This window comes from Girardinichthys multiradiatus, chromosome 22 (assembly GCF_021462225.1).
Source record: "Girardinichthys multiradiatus isolate DD_20200921_A chromosome 22, DD_fGirMul_XY1, whole genome shotgun sequence".
NCBI classification, from domain to species: domain Eukaryota; kingdom Metazoa; phylum Chordata; class Actinopteri; order Cyprinodontiformes; family Goodeidae; genus Girardinichthys; species Girardinichthys multiradiatus.
Window position 1 is genome coordinate 8,933,669 of NC_061814.1, and position 27,442 is coordinate 8,961,110.

General features: G+C 41.9%; 1 protein-coding gene across 2 annotated transcripts in view; it reads right to left on the reverse strand.

Annotated features, from left to right (window-relative positions):
• Positions 1-898: 898 nt before the first annotated feature.
• LOC124859164 (attractin-like protein 1) overlaps positions 899-27,442 on the reverse strand; it is a 482,005-nt gene continuing 455,461 nt past the window's right edge. For both annotated transcript variants that reach the window (XM_047351754.1, XM_047351757.1), the window contains exon 30: positions 899-2,250. In XM_047351754.1, coding sequence (XP_047207710.1) covers positions 2,129-2,250 — 122 coding nt within the window. In that variant the 3' untranslated portion in view covers positions 899-2,128. The remainder of the gene's footprint in view (positions 2,251-27,442) is intronic.

Here is a 27,442-nt window from a genome sequence, read left to right on the forward strand (position 1 = left end):
CTCACAATTTTGATAACATTTAATTCCCCATGGCTTAAGGGCATATTGACCAAATATGAAGCTGATAGCTTAAAATTCCAAAGAGGAGTTTGTTCAACATGTATAAAAAATCAAAAACGGACAAAGAATGACCCTTTGACCAAAAATGGCCGACTTCCTGTTGGCTTTTGGGCATACCTCCAAGAAACTGTTTTTCATTATTTGGAAGGATCTACCTAACTACCAAACTTTGAATCTGTAGGACTTACCACTTGGCCTATCTCAGTTTAGGTGGCGCTGTAGAGCCGTTTGGCCAAGCCTATTTTCAATTCCATTAAAAAAATACTAAAATTTCACGTGGGAGTCAATTTTCTGTGTAGTTTGGTGACATTTTGAATATGTTAAAAATGCCAAAAAGGTAATTCATTTCCAGGATGAATAATAATAAGAAACATTCAAATTACATACGGCAGAAACATTTGAATTACAATAGGCCTTTGCAGCGCATTTCTGCTTGGGCCTAATATGTCCTATGCTGTATTTCATGCATATTAACAGTGTGAAACATCTTGTCTAGTAAACACTAAAAAGTAGTATGTGTACGATTGACTAAATGTTTCATAAATACTAAAGAACTGCCAAAAACAGTCAAAGTAAGAACATTTTACTACTATTAATGCGAGTTGCAGCCATCTCAAATGCAGAAGTCGGGTATGGTTGTGTTGCCCCAACTTTCCGACTCGTAATTCCAACTTTTGGGGGTGTTCCAGTTTAAATTTCCGACTCGAAGGTCGAAAATTCCAACTTACGAGTACAAATGGAATGCACCATTACATTTTTTCATTATGACAAGAGCACCTCAGGCACTTGTTTGTCAAAACGTTTGAGAATGCACACAGAACAAAGAAGCATCAAAAGGTTTAAATTATAGAATTTCTTTGCTCAGTTGGACAAAAACAGTTTTGTGAGCTGCCATTTGTTGATCCAATTCTCAGCAACAATCCAGTGAAAAATTACATACTGACAATACAGGTGTGTCAAGTCATATTGTAATTTCACAGCATTTATGCATTTCATACAGTGATTTTACAACATTAAATAAAGGTTGAACAAGCTTCGTAGAGCGAAAATGTCTGACATCATATAAAACACAGGTGTCAAACTCCAGTCTTCGAGGGCCAGTGCTATACAGCTTTTAGATTCGTCCCTCTGTCAACACACCTGAATCACATAATGAGGTCATTAGCAGGACTCTGTAGAACTTGGGTGTATGAGGAGGTAATTTAGTCCTCTGATTCAGGTGTGTTGGAATTGGGACACTTTAAAAAGCTGCAGGACACCGGCCCTGGAGGACTGGAGTTTGACACACCTAATATAAAAGGTAAACTGTACAGATTCCATAATTTCAGTTTCAGATTTTAAGTAAAAAAAGTGCATTTGTAAAACCTGCTTAATTGTTTACATTTAATTTGCATAATTAATAAATAGTTAATGTCTTGATATGTTACAATCAAATAAACATAAAGAGGAAAACTGTATTATATTGCTTCACAGTGATTAATGAATAGTCATGTGAATGGCATTAGTAGTTTATTTGACAGAGACGTCTAGGTTATGTTGCTTCATATTTGCATAAAGGTCCCTCAGAGGGTGAACGGATAAAGCATTTCAGTCTCAGTGCATTCAGATGGAACCTCTCGATCACAGAGGACCTGAGCAGTTATCAAAATCTACAACATAAAATGGTGCAGAAAATATACTTCAAAAGTCAAAGGAGGAGATGGATTTCAACAGCCATGAATCCAGATAATAAAACGCAATTCTTCAACAACAATAGACTTTAGAAATCCTCATAATAGTACACTCAGTTTAAAGTTTAACATGAGTTTATTTTTGTCTTTGAATAAAGCTCTAAAGTGAGTTCCTAAGTCAAGAAGGCTTTTACTATTTCACTGGAGCTCTTGAGACTTTTGGTTTACTGGTTAAAAAAACTGCCTTCTCTTGCATAAACAGATGTAACATAACAGGGAAAATGCGAGAGCAAGTACATTTTACCCCAAGAATCCAGGAGTTGCTGTCCATTTTCACCTTCTTATCAATCTTATGTAAAGTCCAACCCTCAGGTGGTAGGTGTGGGGGGTCACTTCTTTCAAACACAGGTCCCCTGATGGTGTACGGTGTGTTTGCGGTGTTTCAGACCCAGGCCTCTTTCTTTAAAGTCCACCACTCGCTGCTGGGATGTGTCCACCAGAGCACTCGCTATAGCAATACCTGAAATTCCACAGAACAAAGAGAAATATCAATGTTTTACAGTTAGAGCTCTTTTAGGGAACTTACAGAAGCAAGGTGCTCTGTTAAGGAGCTAGATGACTACTTTTCAGAAGAGTAGTCATGTTGCATTCTGAAAGTTGTGAGTTCAATTCCAGCTTCTTTTTGCCACATTTTGATTATCCCCTGATCAAGGCACTTAACCTCAAATTGTCTACCAATCTGCGTATCTGTGTATGAATGTGTTTGTATTTCGAAGTTTGACTAGTTGAATGTAGCTCCAGTGTTAAGTGCTTTCAGTGGTCGCTATATAAGTTTAGTCCACTTACGATTTATTAGCCTTCAAGTGAAAAAAATAGCAAGCATGTGTGTAATTTTTGTGCAGGTGGAACATAAAGACTTGGACATCTATTTGCAGAGGCACAGCAACACGTTCAGCTAATGAGACTAGATAAAACATATTTGGTTCAGAAGACGAAGTTAAATTTAAACAATATGTTTGGGAAAAATAAGAAACCCAATGTTTCTGCTTTCACTTACAGAGTAAAGGTATTATAAATCACAAACTGTTTTAAATTCCACAGCTGATGACCCAGCTGACTGCCTCTTCCTGCCTTGTGAACAATTCGATAGGTATGAGCAGAAGCACTATTCAGTGCAAATGATCTATGCAGATTTGACTGAATAATTTTCTAAGGAGGTCCTAATGCCAACAAACAATTAATAATGCTTATTTTTGTATTTCAAAGTAAGAATACCGTAAATTAATCTTGAACTGTGTTTTAAAGAATCTCCTTTCATTGTAAAATGAAGTGATTAAGGTTAGATCCAGGGTTTCTACCAGGTTCAGTATATTCATTTTAACACCTAAATGAATTACAACAAGTGACTTGATTTTACTTAAGCTGCTATTTTTCAACTCTGGCTAGTCCTAGGTTACCTAGCAAGAAGTGTAAACACTTCATCAACACAAATGGCACCTTAAAAACTCCTTCCTTTCTTACCGAGATATACCAGAGTGTCCATCTTGATGATCACTTTTACATCTGGCTCACATAATAAAAACTTGCACTTAGGAAGTAGAGACAGGTTTGTGGGATTTCATTTTGTCAAGAAAAACTTCTGTGTTGTGGTATTTTAAGGTGGCCCCCTACATGATCTTGTTACAGCTTTAGTTATTTGACAATCACATCATTCTGTTGGTGCTTTCAACCAATTAGGCTAAGAATTTGTATTTTGGTCAAAATTAGCTTAGAGTAGCAGGGTCATAAATTAAGGCCATATTTGAATTGAATTGAATTAAAACACGGGCACAGTTTTATCCAAGCATACCTAATCTCAGCTTTCAATAATTTAAATTCAGAGAGAGTCTTACTTTTGTTTTACTGACCATGGTTTCAAATTTTGGTGGTTGTCTTGTTTGTTTGCTCTCAATAATGTAATGTAAAGTCTTGTAAAGTCTAAACTGAAAATAAACCATAAATACAATACTGTATCTGATGCTCTGAACAACAGTGTTTTGTTTTGTTTTTTATAGCAGTATGCCACTGTTGAAGGTGTTAATGCATATTTAGGTTCCATAAATATTGTTTAACAAAGTCAGGACAGAGCTAAATAATTGAGGGAATAAATACTTGTATCACCAACAAAACAACAATAGGCCCCACAAATCCACTCTGTATTATTGTATTAATAATATGATAATGAAGATTTTAGAATCTAAAAAAAAAATTAAGTTAATAAAATTTAGCATTAAAAAACAAACATGGAGTTGCAATGAGTCGACTCTGTGGTTTTTTAATCTGGTCAAAAAGGATCCCTCTCAAGTTAATAAAAACAAACAGCAAGGAAGTGTTGCAGGCAAAATGGATGTGTGTTGTTGGCAAGTGGTCATGGAATCAAAGAGGACCAATCTGGATTGAGCAACAGTGGAAGAAGAAATGGGGAAGGACCAATCAGAAACGTAACACCCAAAGAGCTAATGTCTAAAGGGCAAGGCAATTTTATTTCTATATCACAGTCCACCAACAATACGATTCTAAGTGCTTTACATGATGAAAAAAAGTACTTTGCAGTTACAAAAAAACATAAAAAAACATTATTTGCCATGAACATGTGAGTTTTTGATTTGAGCAAGTGGAGAGCGAAGACTGTGTTACAAGTTTTTAAAAAATCGAGTTTGTTGTTGAGCTTTTCAATCCACCCCTCCCCCGCCCCCCTGACTCTAATCGACCCCAAAAAATACTCAAAGAACATACTGAAAGTACTGAAATGGCCCTTGGCCATTTAGCAGCAGTGATGTACACCAAGGTTTCAAAAAGTTAGGATTTTAAAACAGCAAAGATTTTTGTCCATAGTGTTGCTACGGTTTAAAGTCCATCCAATTAAAAGGGTGACTAGTGTTTACTCCAGTTGTCAGCTGGCTTAAAGACTTTCACAAAAAAAAAATATATTGCCTGCTTTTGTTCCTTTTTCTGATACAAAATCACAGACGGAGATGGGAAGCTAAGAGCAACATGTCAGAGCAACTTGTTACTCTACGAGTGTTATATATTGTGTGCGTGTGTATGTATGTGTATATATATATATATATGTATATATATATATATATATATATATATATATATATATATATTTTGTGTGTGTTTATATATATATATATCTATAGATATATATCTATAGATATATAGATATATATCTATAGATATATATCTATAGATATATAGATATATATTATATAAATAACACATGTGTGTTACAGATTATACTTATTAGAACCTTAGTGATGCCCTATAATCAGCTGTAGCAGTGGTATTAATGTTTTACATAAAAGCTACTAGAACATATTATTTATAAACTATATATCTGTACAGATGCTAAACTTGGTTTCTTCAGCATGGCTGAAAGGGAGCAAACTGGATGCCTTTTGTTATCTTAGCAGGCGTGCCATTGTTAATGTGGGTCAGTGCCGTTGCAGACATTTTCAGTTCCCTCCCTTCGACGATGGTACTAATGTTTTTTACTACTAGGGCTCAATCTGCTGGTTTGCAGACGCCAAATAAGCAAACAGTGCAGGATATCTGCTCTACTCTTGATATGGTTTGGATGCAGGATGTTTTCAGCATTTCACACTCAAGTGCTTCTTTGGATTTTTTTTTAGAGGGTAGAAAGGGGAACGCTGATTACAGACAACAGTCGGTATGTCTGTGTGTGTGCAACTTTGCACAGAAATGTTTTGCAAAATCCCGACACGGTGAACCGTAAAGCTGAGGATGGCAGCCAGCTCTGGTTGTCCTAAAACATAGAGGTCAGCGGATTGGACTGCTGCTACAGTTCTGCAACTTTTTGATTTGTTTTAAGCTCTTTCTCTCCAGCACCTGTTGTCAAGGTGGATTCTGTTTTTAGGAAATTTCAGAAAACAGTAGTTTTTTTTTTTTTTTTCATTCTGACCAAAAAGTCACAGATTTATTGCAGAGGCTTATCCCACACACTCTTCTATAAAAAAAGTTCTAGGTATTTCTTAAATGCATGAGTAGTTATCTATAGAGGAAATGGATACCTGGAAGAAAAACCAGTGGCAAGATTATTTCTATAAAAAACACACACAAACAGTAGCCTGCCCTTTTTGTGTACAGGTCCTTCTCAAAATATTAGCATATTGTGATAAAGTTCATTATTTTCCATAATGTCATGATGAAAATTTAACATTCATATATTTTAGATTCATTGCACACTAACTGAAATATTTCAGGTCTTTTATTGTCTTAATACGGATGATTTTGGCATACAGCTCATGAAAACCCAAAATTCCTATCTCACAAAATTAGCATATTTCATCCGATCAATAAAAGAAAAGTGTTTTTAATACAAAAAACGTCAACCTTCAAATAATCATGTACAGTTATGCACTCAATACTTGGTCGGGAATCCTTTTGCAGAAATGACTGCTTCAATGCGGCGTGGCATGGAGGCAATCCGCCTGTGGCACTGCTGAGGTCTTATGGAGGCCCAGGATGCTTCGATAGCGGCCATTAGCTCATCCAGAGTGTTGGGTCTTGAGTCTCTCAACGTTCTCTTCACAATATCCCACAGATTCTCTATGGGGTTCAGGTCAGGAGAGTTGGCAGGCCAATTGAGCACAGTGATACCATGGTCAGTAAACCATTTACCAGTGGTTTTGGCACTGTGAGCAGGTGCCAGGTCGTGCTGAAAAATGAAATCTTCATCTCCATTAAGCGTTTCAGCAGATGGAAGCATGAAGTGCTCCAAAATCTCCTGATAGCTAGCTGCATTGACCCTGCCCTTGATAAAACACAGTGGACCAACACCAGCAGCTGACACGGCACCCCAGACCATCACTGACTGTGGGTACTTGACACTGGACTTCTGGCATTTTGGCATTTCCTTCTCCCCAGTCTTCCTCCAGACTCTGGCACCTTGATTTCCGAATGACATGCAGAATTTGCTTTCATCCGAAAAAAGTACTTTGGACTACTGAGCAACAGTCCAGTGCTACTTCTCTGTAGCCCAGGTCAGGCGCTTCTGCCGCTGTTTCTGGTTCAAAAGTGGCTTGACCTGGGGAATGCGGCACCTGTAGCCCATTTCCTGCACACGCCTGTGCACGGTGGCTCGGGATGTTTCTACTCCAGACTCAGTCCACTGCTTCCGCAGGTCCCCCAAGGTCTGGAATCGGCCCTTCTCCACAATCTTTCTCAGGGTCCGGTCACCTCTTCTCGTTGTGGAGCGTTTTCTGACACACTTTTTCCTTCCCACAGACTTCCCACTGAGGTGCCTTGATACAGCACTCTGGGAACAGCCTATTCGTTCAGAAATTTCTTTCTGTGTCTTACCCTCTTGCTTGAGGGTGTCAATAGTGGCCTTCTGGACAGCAGTCAGGTCGGCAGTCTTACCCATGATTGGGGTTTTGAGTGATGAACCAGGCTGGGAGTTTTAAAGGCCTCAGGAATCTTTTGCAGGTGTTTAGAGTTAACTCGTTGATTCAGATGATTAGGTTCATAGCTCGTTTAGAGACCCTTTTAATGATATGCTAATTTTGTGAGATAGGAATTTTGGGTTTTCATGAGCTGTATGCCAAAATCATCCGTATTAAGACAATAAAAGACATGAAATATTTCAGTTAGTGTGCAATGAATCTAAAATATATGAATGTTAAATTTTCATCATGACATTATGGAAAATAATGAACTTTATCACAATATGCTAATATTTTGAGAAGGACCTGTATATATGGGATTCGTCAAGGCTTCTTTCTTAGGCCACTTGTTCAACACCTAATAACATCAACTCAGATTAGGGAATATTAGAACAGCATTTATTATATTGCTAGCTTCAAATTATAATGGCTTAAATTATATTTTTGGTAAATATGACTAAGACATATGAGGCTAACAATATGTACCCTGATGACACACAACTTTATATTTCTGTCACTACATGATCTTTAAGTCCATATCTCTAAAACATATATATGGCTGGATAGATAAGAATTTTCTCAACGTTTTTGCAGAAACTAAATCAGCCCTAGTATCTTAAAACAATTGCCACGATAAAGTGTTTCATGTAAAAACTTTCAGTAGGTTATGTTACTATAATGGTAAATGGCTTGTACTTGTACAGCGCTTTATCAAGTCCCCAGAGACCTCAAAGCGCTTCACACTACATTCAGTCAACCACCCATTCATCCACCCATTCACACACTGACAGTGGTGAGCTTAATTATAATGGTGTCTTCAATCATGTGCTGGCCCCCCAAGTAAAATCATTCATATCATCAGTACTTAAATCAATGCACTGGCTTCCTGTTTGGAAAATAATAGAATTAAAAACTCTTGATTGTCTGTCAGGCATTGAATGCATGGTGTAGACCCTGATGTCATCATAGACCTGTTACTTAGTGTTCTCAGGGCCAGAGCTAGACAGAGGGAAGCAGGATCTAGTTTATATGCTCCTCAACTCTTGAACAAATTCCCTAAAAACCTAAGATGTGTAGAAACATCAAGGCCAAATATGGCTTTATCAGTTCTTTTTAATCAAGTTTTCGTTTTTAGTGATTCTTACATTTTGCTGGTAATCTATTGACGCATTTCTGGTTTTCTTGAGGGGGTCTTATTTACATTTGAAACCACTGGTCTGGCTTTATATAATCTGATTATATCACCTATTTTTTTGTTTTTGTTTTGTTTGTGCAAATGTCACTACCAAACCTAAAAGATATACTGTATACAGCTGTCATGTCCACCTGTCATATAGACACGCAACTTTAACAATTTCACTTTCAGTAAAGGCTCCTTGTTTAGACACAATGCACGAATGCTAGGAGTGTTAGAATATATAGGGACCTTAATGTGAATATTTCTACTTTAAAATGGATTCTGCCTTTGACAAATTGCCATTACGATTATGTTGATTTTTCCAGCTGAAAACACACATCTCCATTTGCAAAATTAAATTGGTCAAACCTAATCAAATTATGCTGCAGGTGAGTGTAAGTGCTCATTTGCTACCTAGGTGACCATCCACATTAATGTGATTTTTTTGTCAGGTGTGTTGATACATCATTAACATCCCCACCACAATGTGGAAACCCCCAACACTCCCGATGTTCTGATAAACTAATGGGGTCATTTTTGAGAGACAAATTCTGTGAAAACACATAAAGGTTCAGAAATGATGCAAAAAAAAGTAGGTCTGCATCTGGGAAGCATCTGTGGCGGGAGGAGCCTGCTTGCTAACTTGGTCACAGCCTGGTCATACTGAACTTGTAAACATCAAAGATCGTGTAATCACCTTGAATCATAGCACAAGGCATTGAAGCATCTGTACGACCAACACACTGGCGTTAAGTTTTAATACAACAGATTTTAGAAATAAAAGACCAGTGAACAAAACAGATGATGACAAAGTCCTTGATGTAATAATAAGGTTTGATACAGGAAAACTAGGGTGACTTTCATGAATAGTACATGGAAGTGTTTGTTGGAGCTCATCCTGTTTACAGAATGCAGGATGAAACTGTCTCCAAAAGGAGCTAGGCTGCATTTGTTCAGCTTCTTTTATGGGAGTTTTACTATCAAACCTTTAATGTCCACATACAGAGAAACATTCACTAGCAATTTTATTAGGTGCACTTTGCTAAGACCTGGATGAATCCCATTTTGCCCCCAGAGCTGTCATTTTTTTGTTGTATAGATTCAACATGGCATCAGAAACTCAGATTTTGGTGTGCCAAGAAAATGTCCCCCAAATCACTACACAACCACCACCCATCTGACCTGTTGGATCAAGACAGGATGGATCAACATTATGTTTTATAGTTTTGTGTCTTTTAGCAATACTATAGGCCTTTATTTATTTATGTTGTTTTTCCAAAGTCAGCAGACTGGAAATGAGGTGGAGAGAAGGGAAAGACATGCAGCATAGGTCTCCAGGGATGGGACTCAAACCCGGAATGGCTGCTTAGGGGACGGAGGCCTCCGTATGTGGGTAGCTCGCACTACCGCTACACTTTGCCCATGTTTCATAGTTTTTGCAACTGAAGTCAGGTCTCATTGGACCAGGTGACATGTTTACAATCTGTACTCGTACTTGTCGTTTTCCGCTTATCCGGGACTGGGTCGCGGGGGCAGCAGACTCAGCAGAAACACCTAGACGTCCCTCTCCCCAGACACCTCCTCCAGCTCCTCTGGGGGGAGCCCAAGGTGTTCCCAGGCCAGCCGAGAGACATAGTCCCTCCAGCGTGTTCCAGGCCGTCCCCTGGGCCTCCTCCCGGTGGGACGTGCCTAGAACACCTCCCGAGGAAGGCGTCCAGGAGGCATCCGGTATAGATGCCCGAGCCACCTCAAATAGCTCCTCTCAATGTGGAGGAGCAGCGGCTCTACTCCGAGCCCCTCCCGCATGACCGAGCTCCTCACCCTATGTCTAAGGGAGTGCCCGGCCACCCTACGGAGGAAGCTCATTTCAGCCGCTTGTATCTGGGATCTCGTTCTTTGGGTCATGACCCAAAGTTCATGGCCATAGGTGAGGGTAGGAACGTAGACCGACCGATAAGTTGAGAGCTTCGCTTTTCGGCTCAGCTCTCTCTTCAGCACATCGGACTGGCACAGTGCCCCCATTACTGCGGCAGCCGCACCAATGTGTCTGTCAATCTCCCACTCCATTCTTCCCTCACTCGTGAACAAGACCCCGAGATAGCTGAACTCCTCCACTTGAGGTCCTCCAACCTGAAGAGGACAAGCCACCCTTTTCCTGTCGGAAACCATGGCCTCTGACTTGGAGGAGCTGATCTTCATCCCAGTCGCTTCACACTCATCTACGAACCGCCCCAGCGCATGCTGTAGGTCTTGGTTAGAGGGGCCAGCAGGACCACGTCAACTGCAAAAAAGAAGAGACGAAATCCACTGGTCCCCAAACCAGACCCCCTCCTTGGGTGCGTCTAGAAATCCTGTCCATAAAAGTATTGAACAGGACCGGTGACAAAGGGCAGCCCTGCCAGAGTCCAACATGCACCAGGAACAGGTCCGACTTAGTGCCGGCAATGTGGACCAAACTCCTGCTCCGCTTGTACAGGGACCGAATGGCCCCTAATAAAGGGCCCCCGATTCCATACTCAGAATCAGAAAAGCTTTATTGCCAAGTACGTTTTTGGACATACAAGGAATTTGTTTTGGCGTAGTCAGTGCAATACAATACAAATTAAACAGTATAAACATATCTACAATATAATATAAATATATGGAGCACCTTCCAAAGCGCATCATGACGGATACAATGGAATGCTTTCTGCAGGTCCACAAAGCACATGTGGACCGTTTGGGCATACTCCCATGAACCCTTGAGTACCCTGTAGAGGGTATAGAGCTAGTCCAGTGTTCCGCGGCTGAGCCGAAAACCACACTGTTCCTCCTGAAGCCGAGGTTCGACTATCATCCGGATTCTCCTGTCCAATACCCTGGCGTAGGCCTTACCAGGGAGGCTGAGGAGTTTGATCCCCTGTGTAGTTGGAACACACCCTCCGGTCTTCTTATGAAGGGGGACCACCCCCCCAGTCTGCCAGTCCAGAGGCACTGTCCCTGACTGCCACACAATGTTGAAGAGGCGTGTCAACCATGACAGCCCCACAACCTCCAGAGATTTGAGGTACTCAGGGTGGATCTCATCCACCCCCGAAGCCCTGCCACCGCGAAGCTTTTTAGTGACTGTCCACTGTCTCTACATGCTCATCCGGGAGGAGGGAATGCTGCAAGTCACTGACTGGATGCAATCTGCTGGGTTTCCTTAGATAGAAAAACTTTTTATCCAATTTGAATAAAAAGCTAACTCCGACTGCACTGTTCAATTGTTAGGATTAATTGGAATGTATGTACCTGACTGTTGTGAAGTGCCTTGAGACAACATGTGTTGTGAATTGGCGCTATATAAATAAAACTGAATTGAATTTAATTGAATTAACCACCTCGGTGACTTCAGCCTGGGTGATGAAAGAGTCCAACCCCAGGTCCCTAGCCTCTGTTTCCACCAGGGAATGCGTGATGGCAGGATTGAGGAGATCCTCGAAGTACTCCTTCCACCGCCCAATACTGTCCTCAGTCGAGGTCCGCAGCCGCCCACCCCCACTGTAAACAGTGTTGGCGAAGCACTGCTTCCCCTCCTGAGGTACCGGATGGTTTGCCAGAATCACTTCGAGGCCAACCGGTAGTCCTTCTCCATGGCCTCACCGAACTCCTCCTAGGCCCGAGTTTTTGCCTCTGCCACAGCCCGGGCCGCGCCATGCTTGGCCTCATGGTACCCGTCAGCCGCCTCAGGAGTCTCACAAGCCAACCACAGCCGATAAGACTCCTTCTTCAGCTTGACAGCGTCCCCTTACTGCCGGTGTCCACCACCGGGTTCTAGGATCGCCACCGCGACAGGCACCGCAGACCTTAAGGCCGCAGCTACGGGCAGCAGCATTGACGATAGATGCGGAGAACATGGTCCACTCAGACTCTATGTCTCCAACATCCCCTGGAATCTGGTCAAAGCTCTACCGGAGGTGGGAGTTGAATACATCCCTGGCCAAGGGCTCCGCCAGACGTTCCCAGCAGACCCTCGCTATGCGCTTGTGCCTGCCAAGTCTGTCTGGCTTTCTCTTCCTCCAGTGGATCCAACTATTTCTAGTCGATATCTCTCGACCTCCCGCCAAACTCAGGCTCCTTCCCCCCCAGCAAGGTGACATTCCACGTCCCTAGAGCCAGCCTAAGCATCCGGGGATCGGGCCACTGAGGTCTTCACCTTCGTCCGCCACCCATCCTCTATGCACCGATTCCTCATGGTTCCACCTGCAGGTGGTGGGCCCACTGGGGGATGGCCTCGCGTCTCTCGTTCAGGCTTGGCCTGGCCGGGTCCCACGAGGAGCAACTCAGCCACCAGGCGCTCCCCTGCGAGTCTCGACCCCAGGCCTGGCTCCAGGGTGGGAACCCGGCTCCGCCGTACCGGGTGACGTCACGTGCCTTGATCAACTAGTCCTCATGAAGGATTCCTGAACCGCACTTTGTCTGACCCGTCACCTACAGATGTTTCTAATCTGTTCTTATACAATTTTGGTGAGCCTGTTTGAATTATACCCTCAGTGGCACTGGGTGTGGTCTTCTGTTGCTATAGACCATGGGTGGGCAACTCCAGTACTCATGGGCCGGTGTCCTGCAACCTTTAGATGTGTCCTTGCTCCAACACACCTGAATGAAATGGCCGAATTACCTCCTCAGTATGAAGTCAAGTTTTGCACAGGCCTGGCAATGAGCCAAGCATTTGATTCAGGTGTTAAAGCAGAAACACATGTAAAGGTTGCAGGACACTGGCCCTCGAGGACTAGAGTTGCCCACCCTTGCTATAGACTGTCTAATTCAAGGATTGACATGTTGTGATGCTATGTCCTTTTCTTTTTTTTTTTACCTTGAACCAGTTTGCCCATTCTTCTTTGACCTCAGTTGGTACTCAGACCAGCCCGTCTAGTAATAACAATCATACAGGTCCTTCTCAAAATATTAGCATATTGTGATAAAGTTAATTATTTTTCATAATGTAATGAAGAAAATTTAACATTCATATATTTTAGATTCATTGCACACTAACTGAAATATTTCAGGTCTTTTATTGTCTTAATACGGATGATTTTGGCATACAGCTCATGAAAACCCAAAATTCCTATCTCACAAAATTAGCATATTTCATCCGACCAATAAAAGAAAAGTGTTTTTAATACAAAAAACGTCAACCTTCAAATAATCATGTACAGTTATGCACTCAATACTTGGTCGGGAATCCTTTTGCAGAAATGACTGCTTCTATGCGGTGTGGCATGGAGGCAATCAGCCTGTGGCACTGCTGAGGTCTTATGGAGGCCCAGGATGCTTCGATAGCGGCCTTTAGCTCATCCAGAGTGTTGGGTCTTGAGTCTCTCAACGTTCTCTTCACAATATCCCAGAGATTCTCTATGGGGTTCAGGTCAGGAGAGTTGGCAGGCCAATTGAGCACAGTGATACCATGGTCAGTAAACCATTTACCAGTGGTTTTGGCACTGTGAGCAGGTGCCAGGTTGTGCTGAAAAATGAAATCTTCATCTCCATAAAGCTTTTCAGCAGATGGAAGCATGAAGTGCTCCAAAATCTCCTGATAGCTAGCTGCATTGACCCTGCCCTTGATAAAACACAGTGGACCAACACCAGCAGCTGACACGGCACCCCAGACCATCACTGTCTGTGGGTACTTGACACCGGACTTCTGGCATTTTGGCATTTCCTTTTCCCCAGTCTTCCTCCAGACTCTGGCACCTTGATTTCCGAATGACATGCAGAATTTGCTTTCATCCGAAAAAAGTACTTTGGACCACTGAGCAACAGTCCAGTGCTGCTTCTCTGTAGCCCAGGTCAGGCACTTCTGCTGCTGTTTCTGGTTCAAAGGTGGCTTGACCTGGGGAATGCGGCACCTTTAGTCCATTTCCTGCACACGCCTGTGCACGGTGGCTCTGGATGTTTCTACTCCAGACTCAGTCCACTGCTTCCGCAGGTCCCCCAAGGTCTGGAATCGGCCCTTCTCCACAATCTTCCTCAGGGTCCGGTCACCTCTTTTCGTTGTGCAGCGTTTTCTGCCACACTTTTTCCTTCCCACAGACTTCCCACTGAGGTGCCTTGATACAGCATTCTGGGAACAGCCTATTAATTCAGAAATTTCTTTCTGTGTCTTACCCTCTTGCTTGAGGGTGTCAATAGTGGCCTTCTGGACAGCAGTCAGGTCGGCAGTCTTACCCATGATTGGGATTTTGAGAGATGAACCAGGCTGGGAGTTTTAAAGGCCTCAGGAATCTTTTGCAGGTGTTTAGAGTTAACTCGTTGATTCAGATGATTAGGTTCATAGCTCGTTTAGAGACCCTTTTAATGATATGCTAATTTTGTGAGATAGGAATTTTGGGTTTTCATGAGTTGTATGCCAAAATCATCTGTATTAAGACAATAAAAGACCTGAAATATTTCAGTTAGTGTGCAATGAATCTAAAATATATGAATGTAAAATTTTCATCATGACATTATGGAAAATAATGAACTTTATCACAATATGCTAATATTTTGAAAAGGACCTGTATTATCCCTATTCCGATGCGTGGTTTCAACTTCAGCAGTTCTTCTTCAATCTCCTTAAGATTAGTTGATTCACTACTTGTGCAAACTGAACAGATATGCTTAATAAAGTGTTAAGCGAGGGAACATTGTGTGTAAAACCCCTTAATTTTTGACTAAGAGTCAACAAGCAGACAGATGAAAGAGTGGGACTGACAGGAATCAATCCCAGTGGGGTGGATTGTTTCAAAGACAGAGGATCAAAGTGTCAGAGCTCAATTTCAGGTCAATGGAGCTCAGTTTGGGAGCTTTGTCCACCGATTTCTATCAAGAAGCAGTCATGGAGAGGGGAAGAGGAGGACGGAAAGAAGTCGATGCGCTGAAGGAAGAAAAGAATGATATAGGCAGAGAAGCTCTTACAGGCCACTAGTCAAAGGTCACAGAAAGCAGAAGAGTTTCAGTTCATGTTGTTATAGCTGATAGATGGCTCATAATCGAAAAACACTTAATAAGACAATGCTGGATTTATTTTTTGTGTATACAGATAAGTAGACCATAATTTAGACATTTGGGGCCTTGCTGATTAAGACGTCTTCAAACTCTTGTATCCCAGCAACCACCGTTCTTGCATTGCTGTTATTATGGGAACTTTGAAAAAAAAATCTTCCCGTTGTGACTCTAATATTGCAGTTCAACCAAGTGTGCACATCCTCCCCTGGAGGAGCTTAGTCACAACCTGTGGCTCATGCTATTAAAGGTTTTATGTTAGGGACTAATAATGACTTCTTGTGACAACTAACTATGATGATGCTAAAGTAAGTTAACCTGACCTACCATTTGGACACAATGAATTTCACACCCTTGATCCAAATACAAATGCACTATTTAAAACAGGAACACGTCAGAAGTTACACACATACCTAAAAAGAAATTTAGATTCCATAACATGTTTTTCAACATGGCTGAATTCCCTCATAAGCATGTCATTCAGCTGTACAGAGGCCTTGTAACCAATCATAACAAACCATATATTCTTTACTTTTTTAATACATATTTTGAAGGCACTAGTGGCCTTTAGTTTTCATTCATTCATTTATTCATTCATTCATTCATTCATCTTCTATACCACTGATTCCATAGGTGGGTCATGGGGGAGCTGGTGCCTACCTGCAGCAGTATACAGGCAGGAGGCGGGGTACACCCTGGACAGGTCGCCAATCCATCGCAGGGCAACGCAGAGACAAATTAACCCAACAGTCATGTTTTTGGACTGTAGGAGAAAGCCGGGGTACCCGGTGAGAACCCAGTATAAAGTGAGTTAACAGGAAATGGCCGGGGCGGATGGACATGCATTAAAACGTCAATGTCCAGGACTCAAGCCAACGACAGCCTGCATCAAGGATTGAGGGCTCATGGCGGTTGACATTGCACATTGCCCGATATCAAACAATATCAAGGCAGGAAATACTGTGACATCTGAAATCTTTAAAATCCTACTATGTACTAGAGGTATCAAAATAATCTATATTCATATAATTAATAACAAAAAAAGAATTCTCTACAGACACTTACAGGGGTTGGACAGTGAAACTGAAACACCTGGTTTTAGACCACAATCATTTATTAGTATGGTGTAGGGCCTCCTTTTGCGGCCAATACAGCATCAATTCGTCTTGGGAACGACATATACAAGTCCTGCACAGTGGTCAGAGGGATTTTAAGCCATTCTTCTTGCAGGATAGTGGCCAGGTCAATACGTGATACTGGTGGAGGAAAACGTTTCTTGACTCGCTCCTCCAAAACACCCCAAAGTGGCTCAATAATATTTAGATCTGGTGACTCTGCAGGCCATGGGAGATGTTCAACTTCACTTTCATGTTCATCAAACCAATCTTTCACCAGTCTTGCTGTGTGTATTGGTGCATTGTCATCCTGATACACGGCACCGCCTTCAGGATACAATGTTTGAACCATTGGATGCACATGGTCCTCAAGAATGGTTTGATAGTCCTTGGCAGTGACGTGGCCATCTAGCACAAGTATTGGGCCAAGGGAATGCCATGATATGACAGCCCAAACCATCACTGATCCACCCCCATGCTTCACTCTGGGCATGCAACAGTCTGGGTGGTACGCTTCTTTGGGGCTTCTCCACACTGTAACTCTCCCGGATGTGGGGAAAACAGTAAAGGTGGACACATTAGAGAACAATACATGTTTCACATTGTCCACAGCCCAAGATTTGCGCTCCTTGCCCCATTGAAACCGACATTTGGCATTGGCATGAGTGACCAAAGGTTTGGCTATAGCAGCCCGGCTGTGTATATTGACCCTTTGGAGCTCCCGACGGACAGTTCTGGTGGAAACAGGAGAGTTGAGGTGCACATTTAATTCTGCCGTGATTTGGGCAGCCATGGTTTTATGTTTTTTGGATACAATCCAGGTTAGCACCCGAACATCCCTTTCAGACAGCTTCCTCTTGCGTCCACAGTTAATCCTGTTGGATGTGATTCGTCCTTCTTGGTGGTATGCTGACATTACCCTGGATACCGTGGCTCTCGATACATCACAAAGACTTGCTGTCTTGGTCACAGATGCACCTGCAAGACGTGCACCAACATTTTGTCCTCTTTTGAACTCTGGTATGTCACCCATAATGTTGTGTGCATTTCAATATTTTGAGCAAAACTGTGCTCTTACCCTGTTAATTGAACCTTCACACTCTGCTCTTACTGGTGCAATGTGCAATCAATGAAAACTGGCTACCAGGCTGGTCCAATTTAGCCATGAAACCTCCCACACTAAAATGACAGGTGTTTCAGTTTCATTGTCTAACCCCTGTATTTACATATGAGTCATTTTCATCTCCCCAAGTTCGCACACAATTTTGTTTCAGTTTTCAGCTCAGTTTCTTTCACCTTATATTGTGTATTGTCAAAAACAAAGAAATATCATGCCTTACTCACATTTGGTCTCACATTAATACATTTTAAAACTGCCAGTAATTCTGAATAGTTTATTATAGTCACTCGTCCTTTGTCTATACCTGTTTGTCTTTGCAGGGTCACAGTGTAGCTTGTGCCTATCTCCAGCGGTCATATAGTTGCTCAGCGGGGTAAACCCTGAACAGGTTACCAGTCCATCATAGGGCAACACAGAGATACACTGGAGAGACAAGCATACACCCACATACGCATACCTAAGGACAATTTAGAGAGACCTCCTAACCTAACAGTCATGTTCTTGGATTGTGGGTGGAAGCTGGAGTACCTGGAGAGAACCCACACATGTGTGGGGAGAACATGCAAGCTCCATGCAGAAAGATTCAGGACCTTCTTGCTGCAATGCAACAGTGCTAATAACAGCTCCACCATACAGACATATTATATTAATGTAAAACCTCAAATAAACAAGGTAGTTTGTGTGTGCCACTTATAGATGCAGTGCTTTCTAAAGAGATCTTGGCTTGTTAAATCAGAATAAATCATGCACACAGACTAAAAAAAAACAAATTCCGCACTGATCACAGTGAGCTGATCATACTGAGGTCTATAGTTGAGTTTTAATTATAAGACATTGTACCTGAACTGCTTTAAAAGGCATTTGTTAGACAATCTGAAGTATATTTAGAAATAGTTATTTGAGTGCATCACCTCAATCATTATAAAATTGTATCAATAACAGCCAAACCAATTTTGGGTGTGTGTGTTCTTTTCCCAACTTGTAATGCGAGTTTCAGCAAATAGCAAAACATATATCACTTCCTGCAAAAAAGAAAGCATAGCTTGCTTATGGCAACAAAGCTTTGGTCAGTAGAACCTTCACTTTCCAAGTTGAATTTTACTCTTTTGCCGTCGTTGAGGATGGGAATACATAGCAAACATGTTGCTGCTAACGGGTCTAACATGTGTCTCATAAGGTTTGCGCACAATTTATTTTATTCATCATGTTCTTTTTTCTGTTAAGATAGGTTAAGCAAAACCCTAACTGATCCCAAAATGCAGACTGGAAAATCCAGGTGAGTTATGCTCAATCTCTGGACCTCCTTGGTTTTCACTCCTTTCGGGCATGACTGCTCCATTTTGCCCCTACACTACCATGAGGCTTTTTTGTATGTGTGCAGAACTAAATGGTACACACACATCACAAATGGTTCCAGCTACCACAAGGTGGTGACAAGGCATTATCTGAAGATGAGAATAAAAAAAAAAAGGCAAAAGAATATCATATGATTTAATAATTATATTTTTGACTGAGATGCCCATCGCTATGTTGAAGTCAGACAACGGAAGAAATGAATATGTCTTTACAGACTGGGACATTTTCTGCCACCTGGACCTGGAAGTGTTCGGCTACATCCAGCACTGTATTAACACCATCACATTGAACAGGCACATCTGGGTTTTTCACAACCAGAAAACCTGGTTGAACAATTAAGTGAAGTTACTGCTGAAGGAGAAGGTCCGGGGACAGGGACTTAAGAGGGACAAACAGCTGCACTCTGGGTGCTTTAAAGAGGGGCATCAGAGAGGTTATTGCAAACTACAAAAAGAGGATTAAGGAGGATTTCAACAGCAACAACAGTCAGCAGGTGTGGCAAGGGGTCCAGCATATCACCAACTTCATATCCAGCAACACCAGTCCAGTTTCCATGGATATCTCACTGGCAGAGGAATTTAATCACTTCTTCACCCTTTTCGAGGCTTAGTCACCAGTGGAGCCCCAACCTAGCTGGGGTTTTCCCCAGCATCTTTAATCAGTCCCTCACCAAGTGCTCCATCCTACTCTGACTAAAGTTCACCACCATCATACTTTTGCCAAAAAAGAACAATACTAGCAGTCTCAGGGACTACCGGCCAGTGGCATTAACCACCATCATGATGAAGTGCTTTGAAACTGGATCGGAAACACATTAAATTCATGCCTGCCACGTCCACTTGACTCCCACCAGTTTGCCTACAGAGCCAACCGGTCAGAGGATGCCATCACCACTGCTCTGCACACCATGCTGACACACGTGGAACAGCAAGGGTGCTCTTCTTGGACTTCAGCTTAGCTTTCAGTACTATCATCCCGAGCAGATTGCTGAGCAAATTGGGGGACCTGGGTCTCTCCCACAACATCTACTGCTGGATCATGGACTTTCTGACAGACAGATCCCAGATAGTGAGAGTAGGGTCCCATCTGTCTTCAGTACTCAGCACCAGCACTGGCTCTCCACAGAGCTGTGTGCTAAGCCCCTACTTTACACCCTCTATACCCACAACTGTATCCCTACCCACCTGAACAACACCATCATAAAATTCGCAAATGATACCACGGTGGTGAGGCTCATCTACAGAGGAAATGAGATTGTTTTACAGAATAGAGGTGGAGCGATTGTCTGTCTGGTGCACCACTAACGACCTCATCTTGAACACCTCCAAGTCAAAGGAACTGATTGTCGACTTCAGGAGGTGTAAACCAGACATTCAGCCCATCACCATAAATGGGGACAGGGTGCAGAGAGTGCCAGACTTCAGGCTCCTGGGCACTTACATCACGTAAAGACATGACCTGGACTGCAAACTCCACCTCAATCCTGAAGAAGGCACAGCAAAGACTCTACCTCCTGAGGATTCTCAGAAAAAACAACCTGTCATCTGAGCTCATGATGTCCTTCTACTGCTGCTCAGTGGAGTTGTTGTTGAGCCACAGCATTTCACTGTGGTTCCCCAGCTGTACTGTGGCAGAGAGGAAGCAGCTCCAGAGGGTCATAAACTGCCCAAAGAGTGACTGGCTGCCCTCTTCCATTTCTGGAGGCGACCTACAATACCTGCTGCCTCCAGAGAGCCCACAGCATCATCAAGGACCCCTCACACCCTGGTCACCACCTCTTTGAACTTGTACCTTCAGGGTGGCGTTTCAGGGCAAAAGGACAAAAACAAACAGATTGAAAAACAGCTTCTACCCAACAGCTGTTGTTGCCCTGAACACCGCAAATTCATTCAAAAGCTAAACAATCTTCATTTTCATTTTTAGTGCAACAATAATAATAATACATACAAGAGTTATATTCTAACATGAACATACCATTCCAGTTGTTTCTTTATTATTTGATTCTATCTATATTATATGTATATATGTAGGTGTGTATTTGTGTATGTATGTATATTTTTCTCTTCCCCTCGAGAGCTGATATTTTAAAATTTTGCTGTGCTTTTTTTGTACAATGACAATAAAGGGATTCTGATTCTAGTTCACATCCTTTCCTCATTTTCTTCAAATACCAAGTGACACATGACCACCACTGTGTATAAACGTCCTGTTCTACACTATTTGGATTCATTCTCATTTTCTTTGTGATTTGTAATATAATGTCTCGGTTGAAAATATCTGTATAGGTCATTAGATGATAATTGGAATTGTTCCTGATGCTGGCTAAATGACTTAAGCTCTGATCCAGCAAAATTATATATTTATTGAGTTAAGCCCTTTATTTATTCATCTCCTAAACCTGCAGTCCCACAGTGATAGGGGGAAATCAATACTGCCCGCTACTGACATGGATCTTGACAGTGTTAAAGGCCCCCCTAGCTTTTTTTTTTCTGGCTGTTGTGCAGACCTTTAATGTATGTTCATACATTCATTTTCTATTTTAAATAGTAGAGTTGATAAATCTACCCCTTTAAAAGGTTATGCTTTGCTCAATCTGTATCGAACCTGTTTCCAGGTAATTTCCGATCCATGCCATAGCTGTGTTCAGTTGTGTAGAGACCCAGACCCCAGTTTTATTTTGATAAGAGAAGAGTTTTGAATCCAATTCCAGTTCTCCTTTTTGCCAAATAGAAATAGGAGATTCATCCTCAACCCTTCCACTCAGTCAAAGAGGAAAATTCCCTATCATGTTAGATCTTTTTTATTTGTCTAATTATTGCCTTATTAGTTAGCATCATATAATTTTGCAGGGTTTTTGGTAACCAAATGTTCTCGGTACCTAAAGCCCTGTCCAGGCCAGTGGAATGAGACATTTTCATTTAGCTGTACAGGCCAGTTCCCTGTTATCATCATTGCCCCTGATTTGTTGTCATTAATTTAATATCCAGAAATTATGCTGGATTTGTGAAGGCATCGCATAAGTGCAGGGATAGACCGTAGAGGGTTATTTAAAAAAAATATGTTGTCAGCAAAAAGGGCTGTCATGTATATAAAACTTCTGTCATCCTCAATTCCCTCAATTTGTATTTTTTGACGTATAGGTTCCGCCAGGGGTTCTATACTCAGTGAAAAGAGGACGGGAGACAAGGATTTCCCTGTTTTACTCCCTTTTTTACCTTAAATACGTCAGAACAGAATGTATTTACCCTAACATTTGACTTAGGGTTTTCATAAAGAGTTTCAACCCATGTGCTGAATGTATCTTCAAATCCCATTTCCAGCAATTTTTTTCTAAGAACAACCAATCAACTTTAAGATTAAAAGCATTGAGGGTGTTGTGTTTTTTCTGCTTTTTAATTGCAGGTTTCTCTTCTTATATTGTTTGTTCCTTGCCAGCTTAAAATAAATTCTGTTTGGTCTGGTTGTCTTACCGTTTTTATATAGTTCTGAATTCTTGTGGCTAAGTTTAGGATTATGATTTTATAGTCTGCACATAAAAAGCTGATTGTGCAAAACCTTTTGAGTTTACTGCATAGTTGTATACCTTTTGTATGTGTGTGATCCAGCAAATCCATCTGTCCCTGGTTATTTATTATTTTTAAGTTTAGCAATGTTTTGACTTTAGACAATTTAACCAATTTATGATGTTTTAGAAAATTAGGTTTTCTTTTTGGTACTCTAATGTCTCTGCTTTATATAGTTCCTCATGGTATTTGGCAAAGACTGATGTTTGATGTTTCCTTTGGGAGAGCTTTGACTAGATTAGTCTCTGGATGTATGATTTTAAGAATTACTGGACTGGATTGAGATTTTCTTAGCTGAAAGGCTAACAACCTACTAGATGTATTACCGTTGTGCTTTGAATGTTAATACTACATTTAGATGTTGTCTAAATTTTTTATTTATTAATTTTTTTTACTTTTTAAGTGCATTTTCTTTTCTCTTGCTTATGTTTTCCCTCTAGTCTTTTTATTTCATTTTCCAATTCTTGTTGTTTTTTAAGCCCCTGCTTCTTTATTCTAGATCCAGCAGAGATCATCCTGCCTCATATTGTAGCTTTATTTGCATCCCATGCCACCAAATGGGATAAATTACTGTAATGATTTACAGCAAGTATTCCAGTAGTGCAATTTGAATTTCTTGTTTAAATCTGTTATCTGTCAGTAATGACATATTTAGTTTTCAGTTCTTAAACTGGGGCTGCACGGGGGCACAGTTGGTAGTACTGTTGCCTTGCAGCAAGAAGGTCCTGGGTTCCACTCCTGGCCAGGGGTTTTTCTGCTTGATATTTATAAAAGAAACTTTATTAGAAACTGTATTCGGATTATTTCAATTGTTAGGACGTGGTGATGGAAACGAAAAGGAAAAAATAAGAAACATGAAAGAGTGCAGGGGAGAGTCCCAGGGGAACCACCCAGCAGCCACAGTACAGAAGCCCCAGGGAGCTGCAGCAACGAAACCACAAGCCCTGCCAACAGCCGTTAACGCTGGAGGAGATCCAGCCATAGACCCAGAGACCCAAGATCCCGGGACACATCACTCCCCAAGCAGAGGCCCGAGGGAGCCAAGGGACCCAGGCCCCGGCAAGCAGCCACCAAGAGTGAGACGGCACACACCAAAGCACCCAGCCCCGGACACGGAGAATCACAAGTACACCAGCAGGCAGAGACACCAACCACTGGCAGGTAGTGTGGTGGGGCCTAACCTGACATGAAAACAGGCATACACAGTCACAATTACACATTCCCACCCTCAGGCGTACATATAAATACACTCACACCCACGCACCCAACATAAAGACAAACAACAATGGACGTCATACATTCACTCACACTCCCCATACGTACTCTATACTCCCAGGTCAAGGTGCCGATACCCCTTAGGGGCAACCAGGAGGTGGTCCCCTTCTCTCCAGGGGTGGAGACAGGCAGACCATCCCAGCACCAGCCCGAACCCCCAGAACCCAATTGCAATGAGTCCCCTCCCCACAGGGCACACCCCCACAGGTGAGCTACATCCCCGAAAAGCCGACGAAGACACACAGCGCAAGCTCCACAAGTAGCCCTGCTTGAAGCAACCCCACCGCATCCTCCCCCCCACCACAAAGCGTGGCGCGCAAGGGCCCCACACGGCGCCACCCCAGCCTCCGCCCACAGGAACAAAAGTGCAGACACCACATCACCGCCGCTGCAAAAATACGCCAGGGAGAAATATTAAGCATGTCAGCTCCACCATCGCCGCTCAGTCGATTCAAATGCCGGTGACCCGACATCCAAAAAAAAGTCTATTCTTGTCTTCTACTCATGTAACTCCCATGTGGCTGAGACCAGAACACGAAATGTCTCTCATTAGGGTGAAGATGCCTTCAGGCATCTACTATACCGAATAACCCAATAAGCTTTGAGAGATTTTAGATTGAGTTTTTTTTTTTTTTTTTTTGTAATCATAGGTAGTCTATCTAGTTTATAAAAACAGCTTCCTTCACTTCCTTATTGAATCTGAAAAATGTTGATGTTCTTTCTTCTCATTCTATTTTGAAGAACTTCACATTGCACTGTAGTTTCATATCATGTTGGATTAGGTACCACAGTGCCCTCTGGTGTCTCTTGACTGTATTTTCTACCATACTGGGGCACTCAATTCTATTTGTCCCATTCGCTCATCGTGTTTGGAAATTTGGTCTTTTATGTCTGGAACCGCTTGCTCCAGTCATTCCAGGGACATCTCAGTGTGATTATATTCATCCTGGTTTTTTCAACTCCAACATTATGTTTGACTGGCCTTGGACATTAGCCTCGGTAGCTAAGCTAGCAGCACTCAGGGGTTGAGGGGAAAGTGGGTTATTGTCATGGAGCCAAATATAAAATATTTTCCCTGTCACTTTTTTTTTTTTCTCTCTGCAGCTCTGTCCATCATTTCAGGTCACTGTGACTGTGATTCAGTCACTTAGTGGACAAGCTGTCCCTTTTCAGAGAAACTCGGAGGCATGCTCCATGTGTGAAATGCCATCAACAGTTTGACTGACAACAACTGCAGTCTAAATCCAGGAAGTCCCACATTTTTTATCAAGATTCCTTATTTAATTGTACATGAAAGTTGAGAGTTAAAGACTTTGCCAATTGAGAACATGTCCCTTTGGGCAGACCTGTGAAATGATGAAGAGACAATGTATCTTGAATAGCCTGGCAACAACTTGCATGCCTTGAAGGAATGTTCCTAAACATCCCACTGGTGAGTGTGATTCCTGTGACGTGTACATTTCATTTAAAGAAATGGAAAATGTAATAAGGATGAAGCTCTGATGAGAGATATAAATTTAGGTCTGGATCCAGATTGCATTTTCCTTCCTCATTAACATGAAATAGTTGTGCTCTGTTAAATGTAAAGGGTCAATTAATGGTGACCCCTCCGGGGAGCGGCAAAGGAGGACAAGTACAAAACAAAGCTTCGAAAGAGAAGACTGTGTGGGTGAAGTTGAGCTAAAATGGGCTCCCTCGTCTTGGATTCCTCTTGAAGTGTCTCCCACTGCGAGCGGGTGGAGCTAGCCTGCAGTGACTTCACGCTCGTTCATGCCAACATCAGAGGAGGACTGCTGTCTGGTGACCGTACAGAGTGTCTCATGGGAGCTCATGGGTGGGAGATATGAAAGCAGAGAGGGGCGAGACCACTCTAATTATTTCCTTGGTGTTTAAGAGCATACGTCATGTGTGTTTACGTGCTTGGACCTACATCTTTCACTTTCGACTGCACATACTGTGATCGTGACTGACAGTCTAATTTCAACATGAATGCAGGGAGACACAACCATTGGCTGCAGGCTTCAAACACCGGCAGAGAGGACTGATGCTGAGTGATCAGTTGAAGAAAAAAACAGATGAGCCTGACTGTAGAGCCTCTAGAGAGCTGTTTGACTTATATGCCAAAGCTTGTCACCCCCAGTTCTTAAAAAAAAATTACATGGGAACAATAACTAAATCAAACATGGTCACATATGTGAGTGACTGAAAGTTATCCAGTAATTTAAATATAACTGTTTTAATCTTGGATAATGTTTTCCAACATAATTGAAACAAAACACTGTTTGTTGTGCATCCAGCGCCATTATTTCTGTGTTTCTGTACAATCATATAAATTGCTAAGGTTTGGTCGAGTCTAATTTATAAAGTTTTGTATCTAAAGCCGGCTTTTAGGCATTTTCCACTAAATTCTGAATCTCGACATAGTAATAATTCCTGTAATGAGGTATGTAAATGTCATTTGATCTCAACATTCCTTGCTTTCACAGCAGCCGGTCAGTAATGTGTTGCTGATACAAAAAAGTTTATTTAAATGAACCAGCTGAGACAGAAGAACAAACTTTTGACAGCCGTTCTTATATTTCATTTGATAAGTTTTATCATTCTGTATATCAAATTATTTCCAAATTTCTATCTTTATCTAACTCTTAATTAATAGTTTTCAGATTTTGTTTTATTTCTTTATTCTTCAAAATTAGTACGAATAAATGAATGTATTTTCACATTATGCATATTCCTTTTAGCTGGCTGAATTAATAAAACATATTCACCAAAAATCTCTGAGCTTTGAATAACAAATTCTTATTTAATCAAAGTGGCTTTCATCCCTGCTGCCACAGACACCTGTATTATCTTTGCTTTTCTCTCAACATACTTTGTGTTGTCGGATGCGGCAAGATGTCTTTCACATTAACCTGGCCGTGTTCAGCAGTGCTGTTGATGACATACTGGACAGTGTCAGCAAACCCAACCCCAACCAAACCATAAGGACGAACATATTACCAGCGCGGTTCTACCAATTTCCCGGTGGTCTCCTGCTTGATGTGTGTAGGGAGAGCTTCTGTTTTGTTGAATACAAGCACTTCGTCCCACCTCTCACAACACAAAAAGTCAAGCTATTTGCCTTCTTCGTTTGTTACAATTTAAAAAAAAAATTCTGCTCTTTGATTTTTTTGTGGTCTAAAACATTTTAGCTGAGTTGCTGTTGTTCCCAGTTGCTTCCACTTTCATTCCAACAAACACCGGACTATGGACTTATGGTACGTCTGGACTTATTGCAGAGATGCCATCCTATCCCGGTACCATGTTGGGATTCACTAATGCCTCTTTTCCATTCACGGTTCCAGCACATTCCTTCACTTTACTCAACCTCAGTCTACTCAACATGAAACCTGTTGTGCTTCAGTTGACTCATTGACAGCTGGAGGTGTGGTTTGAGGCCCCACCTCCAGCTGTCAGCACCATGTGCTGTGCTTCATGGCCATGTGTGTTGTTAGACCTGGGCTTCTGGGGCTGAAACCCCTGATGGTTTCTGAATAGTCCCGGATCTCTTGAAAGACGAAATTTATAAGTTAAAACAAAAAGCCTCAAAATGGCATTGGATTTCACATTTTCATCTAAAAACACTCAGATTTGTTTCTATTGTGTTCCATA